Below are 13471 nucleotides of genomic sequence, written 5' to 3' on the forward strand. Positions count from 1 at the left end.
AGAGGGTTAGGTACCAGCTACATTCGTTAGGTCATTAGGACATGGAGGGTGACGCACAATCACCCTGAAAACGTGTGAAGACCCTACGAAAACGCTCCTTGGGGAGAGAACTGTCTCTCGGTGGTTCTAAGGAGAGCGACCTGAGCTTGGAGCCAGCGCCCGCCCTCGGAGTGGGCCTCATCTAGCGGCGCCCCTCCCCCGCTCGCCAACAGCTCGCCCACAGCTCGCCCAGAACCTTCCTTCCTTCCTTCCGCCCCGTCGCGCCCCACAGCATCCCTACCCACCCCCAACCCCCAGACCCACCTGCGACACCCCATCCCCCAACTCCCGCCAGGCGGCATCCCCTCGAGCCGCAGCGTTCGTTGCGGGCCGTGAGTGCGCTGCTCGCTCATTGGCCCGCGCGACCCGGGCGGGAAAAGTGACTAACGGCTGCCGCTGGCCTGCAGGGTGCTGAGGAGATGGCGTCGGGATCCAGGGCCGCGGTGCCTTTAGACTCGGTCCGAACCGTCAGCCCCGGCCGGCGAGGCGAGAAGGTCGTCTCCGCGCTCACCGGGGACTCGGTGGCGATGGGGACCCTGAAGAGCACCGCGTCCCCGGTGCGGTCGGTGGTGGCCTCTCCCCTCCCCGTGAAGGGGAAAGCGGGCCGGGAGGCGGCCCGGCGGCGGCTCCAGCTCCTGCCGGGCTCTCAGGCCGAGGGCCCGGGCCAGGGACAGGGGCCCGAGGAGGAGGAGGAAGAGGAGCCCCTTCTTTCAGTGCCGGAGGAGGATGACGAGGAGGCGCAGCCACTGCCCCCAGTGTGCGTGTCCCCCTTGAGGGGCATGTGGCGGGAGGAGAAGGTGGCTCTGTATTGTGACGAGGTGCTGCAGGGCTGCAAGGTGAGGGGGAGAAGAAAACGCACGGGAATACAGCCCCGAGGGACTCGGGCCTTCCTTCTACCCTGAAGGGGGTACAGAGGGCACAAAGAAACGCTGCCTTTCGAAGAAGAAAATTTGCTCCACATTTATAGGGCTTCCACCTTGTGAGAGGTAATCAGGCCCTGTTAAAGGAGTTCCAATTCAATTTTCCTTCAAACATATCACATAGTGTTTCCTGGTTTTCTGGGAGCTGAAGGAAGATAGGCCTTATCCGTGCCCAGGTATGCATCTTAGTGTTTTCATTTAACAATCTGTGCCCAAACATGAGGATAAGACTACTTAGCCTTGATTTTTACAATAAAAACTTTGACACTTTAAGAATGGTTCCTAGACATCAGTCTAGAATGTGGAATGAGGTTTTTGTAAAGAAGATACATACCCGGTAACACTAAATAAAGCAAATATTGCTTTTTCTAACTTTTTTTTTTAAGTTATAGCAGAAGAATTTGTGTACAAGGATTTCATTGCACCGATGTTTATAAAACTTAAAAACTAGAAACTGAATTTCCAACTTTGAGGGCTGTAAAGAACTTGTGGTGGCTTCATGTAATGGAAAATCATGCAGCTGTAAAAACTAGGTTTTCAGGAACTATAGATATGCTTATGCTATAATGTTAAGTAAAAAAAAAATCAGAAGACAAAACAAAACATATGATTCATATGTATAGATGAATATATGCATAGAAAAAAGACTGGAAGGAAATGCACCAAAATATCAACAATGGTTATTCTGGCTGACAGGATTAGGGATTGTGTTTGTTTTCCTTATATTATCTGTATTTTTCAGATTTTCTGTAGGTTAACCATATTTTATAATCAGAAGAAAAATTTGAAAAATACTGTTACCACAAAACTAGAATGGTATTTAATGGACCATTTATATCTGATATTCGGGGTGGGAGAAGGCTAGATCTCTTAAAGGCAATTGAAAAACATTTATATAAATTACTGTGTCATTAATCAGTCAGGGTTTAATTACTGAGTTTCATAATAGTTTAGATTATTTATCATCCTGAGGTAGCTGAATTGAAATGTAGAAAATCAAATGGGCACATATTTATTGAGTGTTTAATATGCTCATTTGTTTTATAGAATGGATTTTTATTTTAAATTTTTATGTACTGAATAAATTTTAAATAGGTCATTAAATCTTTAAAGGTTAGAAAAAATCATTACTGTTTTTGAACATAATAACTGTTTTAATATGTATAATTACAGTACATTTTGCTCAGTGGATTAATAAAACAAATTACTTAAAACATAAATAATAAGTAGATGTCTCATCTCTGAATTACTTTATTGAATAAATAGATCTTTTAAATTTATTGTAATTTTTTAATGTTTCTGTTTTCCACTGAATATAGATTCAGTTAAAAATCTATTATTTCACAGGCTTTTCATTATTTAAGGGTATATTGGTTTCATATTTAAATAGAAGTCAGTAAAAACATAAATCTATAATTTCATATATTTATATGTATATATTTTTTCTTTTGCTAGGCGGAAGATGCTGATGACGCTATGAGTAAATACTTAACAGAAAAATTAAAGTTGAAAGACAAATGGCTTGGAGTCTGGAAAACTAATCCTGAGTTATTCTTTGTGAAATATGAAGAAGCTTCTATCCCTTTTGTTGCTATACTGGTTGAGGTAAATAATTTTCACCTAATCCTTGTTCTTTGAGTGAAGTTATCAGTTCTTTTTAAGACCAAAATATTAACCTTATTAATTGGCTTTGATACTTAAACGAAGGTTGACAAAAGTTTACTTTTGTTTTAAGTTTCTAAGCAAATTAATAGTGTAAGAAGAAGATAAGGAGGGATATTAGCACGCATTTTCCTATGAACAGTTATCATTAAATCAAATCTAGTAGTATTAGGTAATATTTATTAGCCTAGTTTCAATTGCTCAAATAACGTAAAAATAAAAGTGCATTTCTTAAAATTTAGTAACTTAGGCTTTAATTAACTTGAGCTTTTCCCCCCATCATTTCTCTTTAATCTTCATTTATCTGAATTATGAGGTTTAGTTACATTAGGAAGGAAAAAAAATGGATCAGAAAACTATTGTAAAATTTGAAATTTTTTCCTATGAAAAGTGCGTTTTTAATATAATACATACACTTCCAAGTCTTCATTTGATAAGATTTTGCTTTTATAGGTCCATATGTTAAATATTATAGCATATTTGACATCATAAATTCAGTTCCCTTAAAGGTCAATTATCCTTGTATAGAAATTAATATTTACAATCACAAATGGTACCCCTGCTTCAGATAGATATTTCAGATCTGTGGTTTTGGTGACAAGAAAAATTTGTGTTTGAAACTCATTACATTGCACACTACCTGAAAACAATTCAATTCTGTATTCTATGGGAAAGTAAATTAGTGGTATTTTTACAAAAGGATGGCATATTTTCAGTCACAGAGGCTACAAAAGAATATGAAAGTCATAGGATTAATTTTCCAATAATATTCTATTTTTAGTGGTTCTTTGAGGTTTGCTCAACTTCAGATTTTGAGTGGATTTTGCCTAGAACTTTTATAACTTCTTTGGACTTTTTTCTTGTGGATAAGAGGCGGTACACTATGTAGTATCTTCAACATTTTTTTTAACAGTATAAGTTTGGGTTTTTTTCAGTCAAGTTTTATGAGGAAGTCCCACATATACAGCGTATTAAAGCAGAACATTTCTGATTGAAATGAGGGATGGTATCACAGCAATTGCTTGGCTTCTCTTTCAACATCACACGATAGCCCCTACACTCTGTAAAACTTTTCAAGATCCCTAAACTTACATGGAAACTCACTGGATTAGGCTATACAAAAATTCTATCAAGTTCTCAGATTTCACATGCAATACATTTGCTCTCTTCCTTATTCCAAAAATAAATAAGATATCACATAACTAGATTGCTTTAAAATCCTCTAGGAAACTTTAAGGTCCTTTAAACATTAGAAAGGTGGGGGACTTCCCTGGTGGTGCAGTGGTTAAGAATCCACCTGCCAATGCAGAGGACATGGATTTGAGTCCTGGTCTGGGAAGATCCCACATGCTGTGGAGCAACTAAGCCCATGCGCCACAGCTACTGAGCCTGTGCTCTAGAGCCCACAGGCCGTGACTACTAGGCCTGGGCACCCTAGAGCCTGTGTGCCACAACTGCTGAGCCCACATGCCACAACTACTGAAACCTGCACACCTAGAGCCCATGCTCTGCAACAAGAGAATCCTATGGACCTCAATCTCTGACTTTAGCATTAGATGCTATAGTAGTTTTTCTATTGCTGCTGCAACAAATTACCACAAATTTGGTGGCTTAATCTAAATTTATTATTTTACAATTCTATAGGAAGGAAATCTGACATGGGACAAATTGGGCTAAAATCAAGGAGTAGATAGGGCTCATTCCTTTCTGGAAGCTCTAGGGGAGAATCTGTTTCCTTGCCTTTTCCAGCCTTTATAAGTTACCTGCATTCCATGACTTGTGGCCTCTTTCTCCATTTGCAAAGTCCTTCTCACACTGTATCTTTCTGGTTCCCGGCAGCCTGGAAAAGCGCTTCCATTTTAAATGACTCATGATTAGAATGGGCCCAACTGGGTAATCCAAGGGAACTTCCCCATCTCAATTCCTTAACCTTAATTACATCTGCAAAGTCCCTTTTGCCTTGTGAAGTAATATATTCACAGGTTCTAAGTATTAGGGGACCATATGAGGGCGATTATTCTGCCTAATATAGATCCATAAAACAAACAAAGAAAAAAGACTTGGAAATACAGTATTTGATTGGAAGGAAATCTAGCATATCTTTCATCTTGGTTACAAAGTGGACCAAATATTAAGGAAACTTTTATAACCTCTGTTGAAAGCAATTTGGTAAAATATATTAAGAACTTTCAAATAGTTTGTTGTAAGTCAGTTATTTCTCAATAAACCTGGAAGAAATAAAAATAATAATAAATAGACCCCACTGCACAGAAAAATAAAAATAAAAATTAAAGTGTTCATTTTATTTCTAGAATTCATTCTATAGAAATCAGAAATGTAGAAAAAGATTTATGTATTTAAGGTGATCATGGAACTTCCTGATGGTCCAGTGGTTAAGGATCCACCTTACAATGCAGGGTTCAATCCCTGATTGAGGAACTAAGATTCCACATGTTGCAGGCTGCAACTGCTGAGCCTGTGCACCACAACTAGAGAGCCTGCATGCTGCAACTACTGAGCCTGCTCGTTCTGGATACCGTGCAAAACAACTAGAGAGAGGCTCGAGCACTACAATGAAAGATCCTGCATGCTACAGCTGAGACCCGACACAGCCATAAATAAATAAATAAATAAATAAATAAATAAATAAATAAATGTTTTTTTAAAAAAAGAGAAAGAATCTGCCCAACCTTTAAAAATAAAAAAGGTGTAAATAAATAAAAAAATTAAAAAAAAAAAGATGGATCACAGTGATATTTATAAAATTAAAAATTGGGAATAATAGGATACTGGCCAAATAAATAACATATAAAATAGAATATTATGTAGTTATGAAACTTATGATAACAAAAAAACTTAATGATTTGGAATGTGCTCATTGTGTACGTAAAGTAAAACAGAAGACACAAAACTAAATATACAGTGGGATCCAACAAAGTACATAGGAGTAAAACTGGAAGGTAAAGGTAAAAAGGTTACCAGTGGTTATCTCTGATGATAAGAATTTGGTTGATTTTTAAAAATTTTGTACTTAGGCATTTATGAAAACTTCTGATGAGTTCCCTGGGCTTTGCTTCATGTATCCTAGACTGTGTACCAGAGGAGCTGCAAATCTGGAAACACCTACAGGTGTAGACAAAAAAAAAAGTTTCCCCCAAAAGCCTGCTTTCTTCTCTAGTCAAAATTAAGGAAGGGACAGCCAAACACCACAGAAAAAACTGCTGCCCTTCACTCCCATCCTGCAAGAAAAGACAAAGTGAAGAACCTAGACTATCACCCTTGCCAAGCTGTAACAAGGCACACTAACCCCACTCCCAGAGTGGTGCTAGAGAAGACCTAGTGGGAAGAAAAATGAGGAGCTGGGTGATAAGGAACTTTCCCTGCCTCCCATGGCTACATGGGAAGACTGTACTATCACCCGCACTGGTAAGAGACTCCTTCCACTCCCTGCATGGATAGTGTCAGAAAAGGTCTAGTGGAGAATCAGGACTTTTACCACCACCCCCATGATGTTAGTGGAGACAATGTGGGGAGCAGTAATGAGGTGTTCTCCTCTCAGCCACGGTGGTATCAGTGGAGGCCTAAGAGAGAACCTGAACTCCCACCGCTGAATGGCAGTAATGAACACCACCCTCACCCTCCAGTGTCAGCAGAGGTTGAGTGGAGAATCTGGACTTCCATCCACATCTGACAGTAACAAAGTGGCAAGCCCCTTTTCCATACCAGATAGGTGTCAGAAGAAGACTAATAAAAGATTTAAATAAAATCAAGACTCAGAATACTCAAAATGTCCAGGTTTCAATAGAAAATTACTTGTCATCACTCAATCACTTCAAAGACCGAGGAAGATCTCAGCTTGAATGAGATAAAACAATAGACACCAACACTGAGATGACACAGATGTTAAAATTATCTGACAAGGATTTTAAAGCAGCCATCATAAAAATGCATCAGTGAGTAATTATGAATACATGTGAAATGAAAAAATAGGTCTCAGCAAAAAATAGAAAGTCTGTAAGTAAATGAAAGATATGAAAAAAAACCAAAGAGAGTTTTAGAACTCAAAATACATAATAACTGCAATTAAAAACTCAATGGATGTGCTCAACACAGAATGAAGACACAGGAAACAATCAGTGAACTTGAAGGTAGAATAATAGAAATGACCTGATTGAACACCAGAGAGAAAATAGACTGAAAAAAAAAAAAAAAAAAAAAACCCCAACAAACAAACAAAATGGAGCCTCAGGGACATGTTGGCCTATAACAATTCATGTCAACTGGAAGAATTCCCTCTAAGAACAGGAACAAGACAAGGGTGTCCACTCTCACCATTATCATTCAACATAGTTTTGGAAGTTTTAGCCACAGCAGTCAGAGAAGAAAAAGAAGTCAAAGGAATCCAAATTGGAAAAGAAGAAGTAAAATTGTCACTCTTTGCAGATGACATGATATTATATATAGAAAACCCTAAAGACTCTACCAGAAAACTGCTAGCACTAATTGATGAGTTTAGTAAAGTAGCAGGATACAAAATTAATGCACAGAAATCTCTTGCATTCCTATACACTAACAACGGAAGAGCAGAAAGAGAAATTAAGGAAACTCTTCCATTCACCATTGCAACAAAAAGAATAAAATACCTAGGAATAAACCTGCCTAAGGAGGCAAAAGATCTGTATGCAGAAAACTTTAAGACATTGATGAAAGAAATCAAAGACGACACAAACAGATGGAGGGACATACCATGTTCTTGGATTGGAAGAATCAACATAGTGAAAATGACTGTACTACCCAAAGCAATTTACAGATTCAGCGCAATCCCGATCAAATTACCAGTGGCATTTTTCACAGAACTAGAACAAGAAATCTTACGATTTGTATGGAAATGCAAAAGACCCCGAATAGCCAAAGCCATATTGAGAACGAAAAATGGAGTTGGTGGAATCAGGCTTCCTGACTTCAAACTATACTACAAGGCCATAGTGATCAAGACAGTATGGTACTGGCACAAAAATAGAAAGGACGATCAATGGAATAGAATAGAGAACTCAGAAGTAAGCCCAAACACATATGGGCACCTTATCTTTGACAAAGGAGGCAAGAATATACAATGGAAAAAAGACAGCCTCTTCAATAAGTGGTGCTGGGAAAATTGGACAGCAACATGTAAAAGAATGAAATTAGAACACTTCCTAACACCATACACGAAAATAAACTCCAAATGGATTAAAGAGCTACATGTAAGACCAGACACTATCAAACTCCTAGAGGAAAACAGGCAGAACACTCTATGACATCCATCAAAGCAAGATCCTTTTTGACCCACCTCCTAGAATCAGGGAAATAAAATCAAGAATAAACAAATGGGACCTCATGAAACTTAAAAGCTTTTGCACAGCAAAAGAAACCATAAACAAGACTAAAAGGCAACCCTCAGAGTGGGAAAAAATAATTGCCTATGAAACAACGGACAAAGGATTAACCTCCAAAATATACAAGCAGCTCATGCAGCTTAATACCAAAAAAGCAAATAACCCAATCCACAAATGGGCAGAAGACCTAAATAGACATTTATCCAAAGAAGACATACAGAAGGCCAACAAACACATGAAAAGATCCTCAACATCACTAATCATCAGAGAAATGCAAGTCAAAGCCACAATGAGGTATCACCTCACACCAATCAGAATGGCCATCATCACAAAATCTGGAAACAACAAATGTTGGAGAGGGTGTGGAGAAAAGGGAACTCTCCTGCACTGTTGGTGGGACTGTAAGTTGGTACAGCCACTATGGAAAACAATTTGGAGGTTCCTTAAAAAACTACAAATAGAACTACCATATGATCCAGTAATCCCACTCCTGGGCATATACCCAAAGAAAACCATAATCCCAAAAGAAACTTGTACCATAATGTTTATTGCAGCACTCTTTACAATAGCCAGGACATGGAAGCAACCTAAATGCCCATCAACAAATGAATGGATAAAGAAGATGTGGCATATATATACAATGGAATATTACTCAGCTATAAAAAGGGATGAGATGGAGCTATATGTCACGAGGTGGATAGACCTAGAGTCTGTCATACAGAGTGAAGTAAGTCAGAAAGAGAAAGACAAATATTGTATGCTAACTCACATATACGGAATCTAAAAATGGTACTGATGAACTCAGTGACAAGAACAAGGACGCAGATACAGAGAATGGACTGGAGAACTCGAGGTTTGGAAGGGGGCGGGGGGTGAAGGGGAAGCTGAGATGAAGCGAGAGAGTAGCACAGACATATATATACTACCAACTGTAAAATAGATAGTCAGTGGGAAGTTGTTGTATAACAAAGGGAGTCCAACTCGAGGATGGAAGATGCCTTAGAGGACTGGGACGGGGAGGGTGCGGGGGACTCGAGGGGGGGGAGTCAAGGAAGGGAGGGAATACGGGGATATGTGTATAAAAACAGATGGTTGAACTTGGTGTACCCCCCCCAAAAAAAATAGAAAAACAAAACAAAACAAAACAATTCATGTCTTCATGGTCCTAGGAGGAAAGAAGAAAAGCTCGGGCTGAAAAAAATATTCAAAGAAATAATGGCTGAAATTCCCAAAATTTGGCAAAAGACATAAATCTACAGATTTAAGAAGCTGGCTTGAGAAGCATGGTTAAAGATGGGGGTATCCCAATGAAAAAAAAAAGATTAAATGATAGTTTACTGGTACTGAATGTTAGGATCCTCTGCCATCTATCCTGATCCTCTTTCTAGAACACAGGCAGCTAAGGCATATCTCTCTAGGCATTAGAGTTGAAAGATTTTTCTATGATCAGTTCAAAAGAGAGTATCTAAAGATACTGATATATGAAGTTCTCATGGAAAGATCATGGGCAGAACATCCTACAGTGAATCCATAGTAGACTTGTTCCACACAGACCTGCCAATTATCATTATAGTCCTCAACTCTTAAATGTGAGCAGCCAGCCAAGGGTCACCAGACCTTTGAGGAAACTTTAATATCAAAACAGTGATTAAAACAGCAGAAAAGACATTTGGAAGAAAGAAATGATAGGGAGAAGAAACACACACACACACACATATAAAATTTTTAATATAAAGAAAAGACAAAGCATTTGTAAAACAAGAACTAAAACCTATATAATGGCAAAATTCCAAGAAAGAGAGCTTTTGGAAAATAAAAATACAACAGCAAGTGAAAAACAATAGAAGGATTAGAAGCACTAGAAGATAAAGTTGAGTAAAATCTCCCATTAAGTAGAGCTGAAGGACTAAAATAATGGAAAGGAAAGAAAGGAGAGTAATTACGGGATCGGGTCCAACATCCAAATAAATGTTCCAGAGAGAAAAAAGGAAAGAAGAGGGGTGGGGAGGGAAGGAAGAGGAAAAGGAGAAGGAGAGTAATAGGAAGAGGAGAAAACAAGAACAACAGACAGAGGATAGCAAATTGCCAAGTCATGAAAGTTTGCTAGAATAAAAGGACATGAATTTCTAGATTGAAAAGGCCCACTGACTGTCTAGCACATAGTGAAATTTGAGAATATGAGGTCCAAAGAGAAGGCTGAGCAAGATTACAGAGAGAAAAACAATAGGTTCATATAAGTGATCAAGAGACAGAATAGCATTGGACTTCTAAACAGTAATTCTTAACTTTAAAAGGCTGTGAAAGTAAGTTTTCAACAACAGTGATATCCTAACCTAGAAATCTATACCCAGTCACACTGTCGGTTAAGTATAAGAATAGAAAAAAGTTTTCCCTTTTCAAGGATGTTATGTAGTTGGGATCATATAGTATACAGCCTTTTCAGATTGGTTTCTTTCACTTAGTAATATGCATTTAAGGTTCCTCCATGTCTTTCATGGCTTGATGGCTCATTCCTTTTTAGCACTGAATAATATTCCATTGTTTGGATGCACCACAGTTTATTTATCCATTCATCTACTGAAGGGCATCTTGGTTGGTTCCAGGTTTTGGCAGTTATGAATAAAGCTGCTATAAGTAACATTAGGTAAATAAACTCTACCTAAAAATAAAGAATTTTATTGGAGATGTACTTGAAAATGTTCAAAACTGATTATTGGAAGTGTTAACTTTTTTCAGCTTTACTGAGGTATAATTGACAAATTTGTAAGATAGGGTGTATAACGTGTAGACTTCATATATATACATATACATTGTGAAAGGATTCCCTTCATTAAGTTAATTAACACATCCATCACCTCACATATTTAAACCACCCCCACACACACACACCTTATTTGATGAAAATATTTATCTCTTAGGAAATTTCAAATATACACTACAGTATTATCAACTATAGTCACTATGTTATACGTTAGATCCTCAGACCTTATTCATCTTATAGCTAAAAGTTTGTACCCTTTTACCAACTTCTTTAATTTTAAATTTTGTGTTAATACTTAGTATAATTATTTAATTTTTAAAGCTACTGTCAACTCAGTGGTTCTCAAGCACTGATTTTCAGACGTGCTGGAGGTTATCACTCTATTGTGGTGAAATGAGGCAAGTAAACACAGTATACTGTGTTGCTTATGAAGCTAAGTTTATTCAACATAAGGACTTTTTTTTTTAAGCACATTATTTTTTTATTATGTCCATTCTACTTTTTTTGGTATTTTATTATCTTTTCTTTTACAAATAATGTAATATAGTTAGTAGGATTTTAAAAACATACTTTCATGGCAAAATTAGTCCAAAAACTCTTCTTAATGCTACTGTTTTATAAAATCCCAAAGTCTGGCAATTCAAACTTAGAAATAATGTAGGAGATAGGCAGTTCCTTTCATGAACCTTAAAACTAATGTTGTTTAAAAAGTAGTTTGAAAAATTGTGTTGATGTTTTATTCAGTATTTTATTCAGTATTCAGTATTGATATTTATTCATTATTATTATTATGTATGTTGATTGTTAGAGAAGTCATAAAAATTTAAAAGAAGAAATTTTATAAGTAGCTCGTATTTGGGAAAGAATCCTTGTGGTTTACTTTCATTTGTAATTACAAATTTTATAATATTTATCTTAGGTAAATTGTAAACCACGCCAAAGCTCATCATCTTGTTTCAAAGTTACCGTTTCTGTTGCTGAGCCCTTTTCTTCTAACATTGCAAATATTCCAAGGGACTTGGTCGATGAGATTTTGGAAGAACTAGAGCATAGTATACCTCTCTTGGAAGTATACCCTGTTGAAGGACAAGATTCTGATTTACATGATATTGCTTTAGCCTTGGAAGTTGTAAGGTATTAGAGGTTTTTACTTCTGAAAGTTAAAGTTCTGATATTCTAAAAGTTAATTTAATATGTAAGTCTTGTTCATATAGGCACTTTATTTCAGTTTTACTCACTGCTGAATTCAATTTTCCTGTTTTTAATGAACATATTTGTAACTTTTAGTTAAAACATTCTCTCTTGTGGAAGTATTATATATGGGCAGTAAGTTTGCTGTTTTTTGATTTTGCATTTTACAAAAATTGGATTTTAAAAAGTTCTAGAGATAAGTAACACTAAATTCTGGGGAATTCCCTGGCTGGCTAGTGGTTAGGACTCAGTGCTTTCACTGCTGGCGCCCAGGTTCAACCCCTGGTCGGGAAAGTAATATCTGGCAAGCTGCATGGCATAGCCAAAAAAACCCCCAAAATCCGAAAAACTAAACCACTAAATTCTGTTCATATTTAAGCATCTTAAATATATTAGATTTAATTTTTCGCATTTAAAGGCATTACAAATACCAAATGTCATCATCCCCATTATGATTGCTTCTTACCAGTTGATACAATTTGAGAGAAGCTATACATAAGCATAATACAGAATATTGGGGGCATGTTTTTGTTTTCCTAATCCTCCCCCAAATATAAAAATATGATGATATCTCAAGTATTATTTCTTTGGTAAACAAAATCATAGCCACAATCTATGAAATGTGGAACATAAATTTTACAATCCCACTTCAAGAAACATTATCTTATCTGTAGTAACTTGAAATAGAATGCAGATCATCTAATGTTTAAAGTTTTCCTTTAATATTATTTCACTGAAAGGTCATTCTGAAATATTTTTCTTAACAATTAAGATTCATATAAAGATATCTGACATCAGGATGTTTTTTTAATTCTAAACATGTACTGGCTGATTTTGATCAATGTCATGTCAATTTGATGTATCATAGGTTTTTTTATGACTTTCTTTGGAGGGACTGGGATGATGAAGAAATTTGTGAGAATTATACTGCTCTGATTGAAGAAAGGATTAATTTGTAAGTATAGTTAAAAACTGATTCATCACATTATTTAAGATAAACATTATAACTGTACTGATACTTTTCAGGTGGTGTGATATACAAGATGGAACAATACCTGGTCCTATTGCACAACGTTTCAAAAAAACTTTGGAGAAGTATAAAAACAAGCGAGTTGAGCTCATTGAATATCAGAGTAATATTAAAGAAGATCCATCTGCAGCAGAGGCTGTTGAATGCTGGAAAAAGTACTATGAGATAGTAATGCTCTGTGGATTATTGAAAATGTGGGAAGATTTACGCCTCCGGTAATAATTTGCTCTATTTTCAATGGAAACAAAAAGATAACATGGTCATTCTTTTATCATATCACTTAACTTGTCATATATGTTACCCCAATTGAAATAGATTATAAAAGTAGATGTCCAATTTATAGGCACAGGTGCAACTACCAGTATTTATAGGCACAGGTGCAACTACCAGTATTGGAAAATTATTTTTATATTAGCTGAATTCACTGAAATCATTGTTTTGGGTTTTTTAAATGAAAAAAAAATCTCATAAATCTTATCCTTTCCTTACCTTT

General features: G+C 36.8%; 1 protein-coding gene across 1 annotated transcript in view; it reads left to right on the top strand.

The window, feature by feature from the left end:
• Positions 1 to 415: 415 nt before the first annotated feature.
• Positions 416 to 13471, top strand: part of SHCBP1L (SHC binding and spindle associated 1 like) — a 41252-nt gene continuing 28196 nt past the window's right edge. The window contains exons 1-5 of the mRNA XM_057728541.1: positions 416 to 875; positions 2415 to 2564; positions 11677 to 11891; positions 12817 to 12903; positions 12975 to 13193. Coding sequence (XP_057584524.1) covers positions 459 to 875; positions 2415 to 2564; positions 11677 to 11891; positions 12817 to 12903; positions 12975 to 13193 — 1088 coding nt within the window. The 5' untranslated portion in view covers positions 416 to 458. The remainder of the gene's footprint in view (positions 876 to 2414; positions 2565 to 11676; positions 11892 to 12816; positions 12904 to 12974; positions 13194 to 13471) is intronic.

The sequence above is a fragment of the Hippopotamus amphibius genome, chromosome 3 (genome assembly GCF_030028045.1).
Source record: "Hippopotamus amphibius kiboko isolate mHipAmp2 chromosome 3, mHipAmp2.hap2, whole genome shotgun sequence".
NCBI lineage: Eukaryota > Metazoa > Chordata > Mammalia > Artiodactyla > Hippopotamidae > Hippopotamus > Hippopotamus amphibius.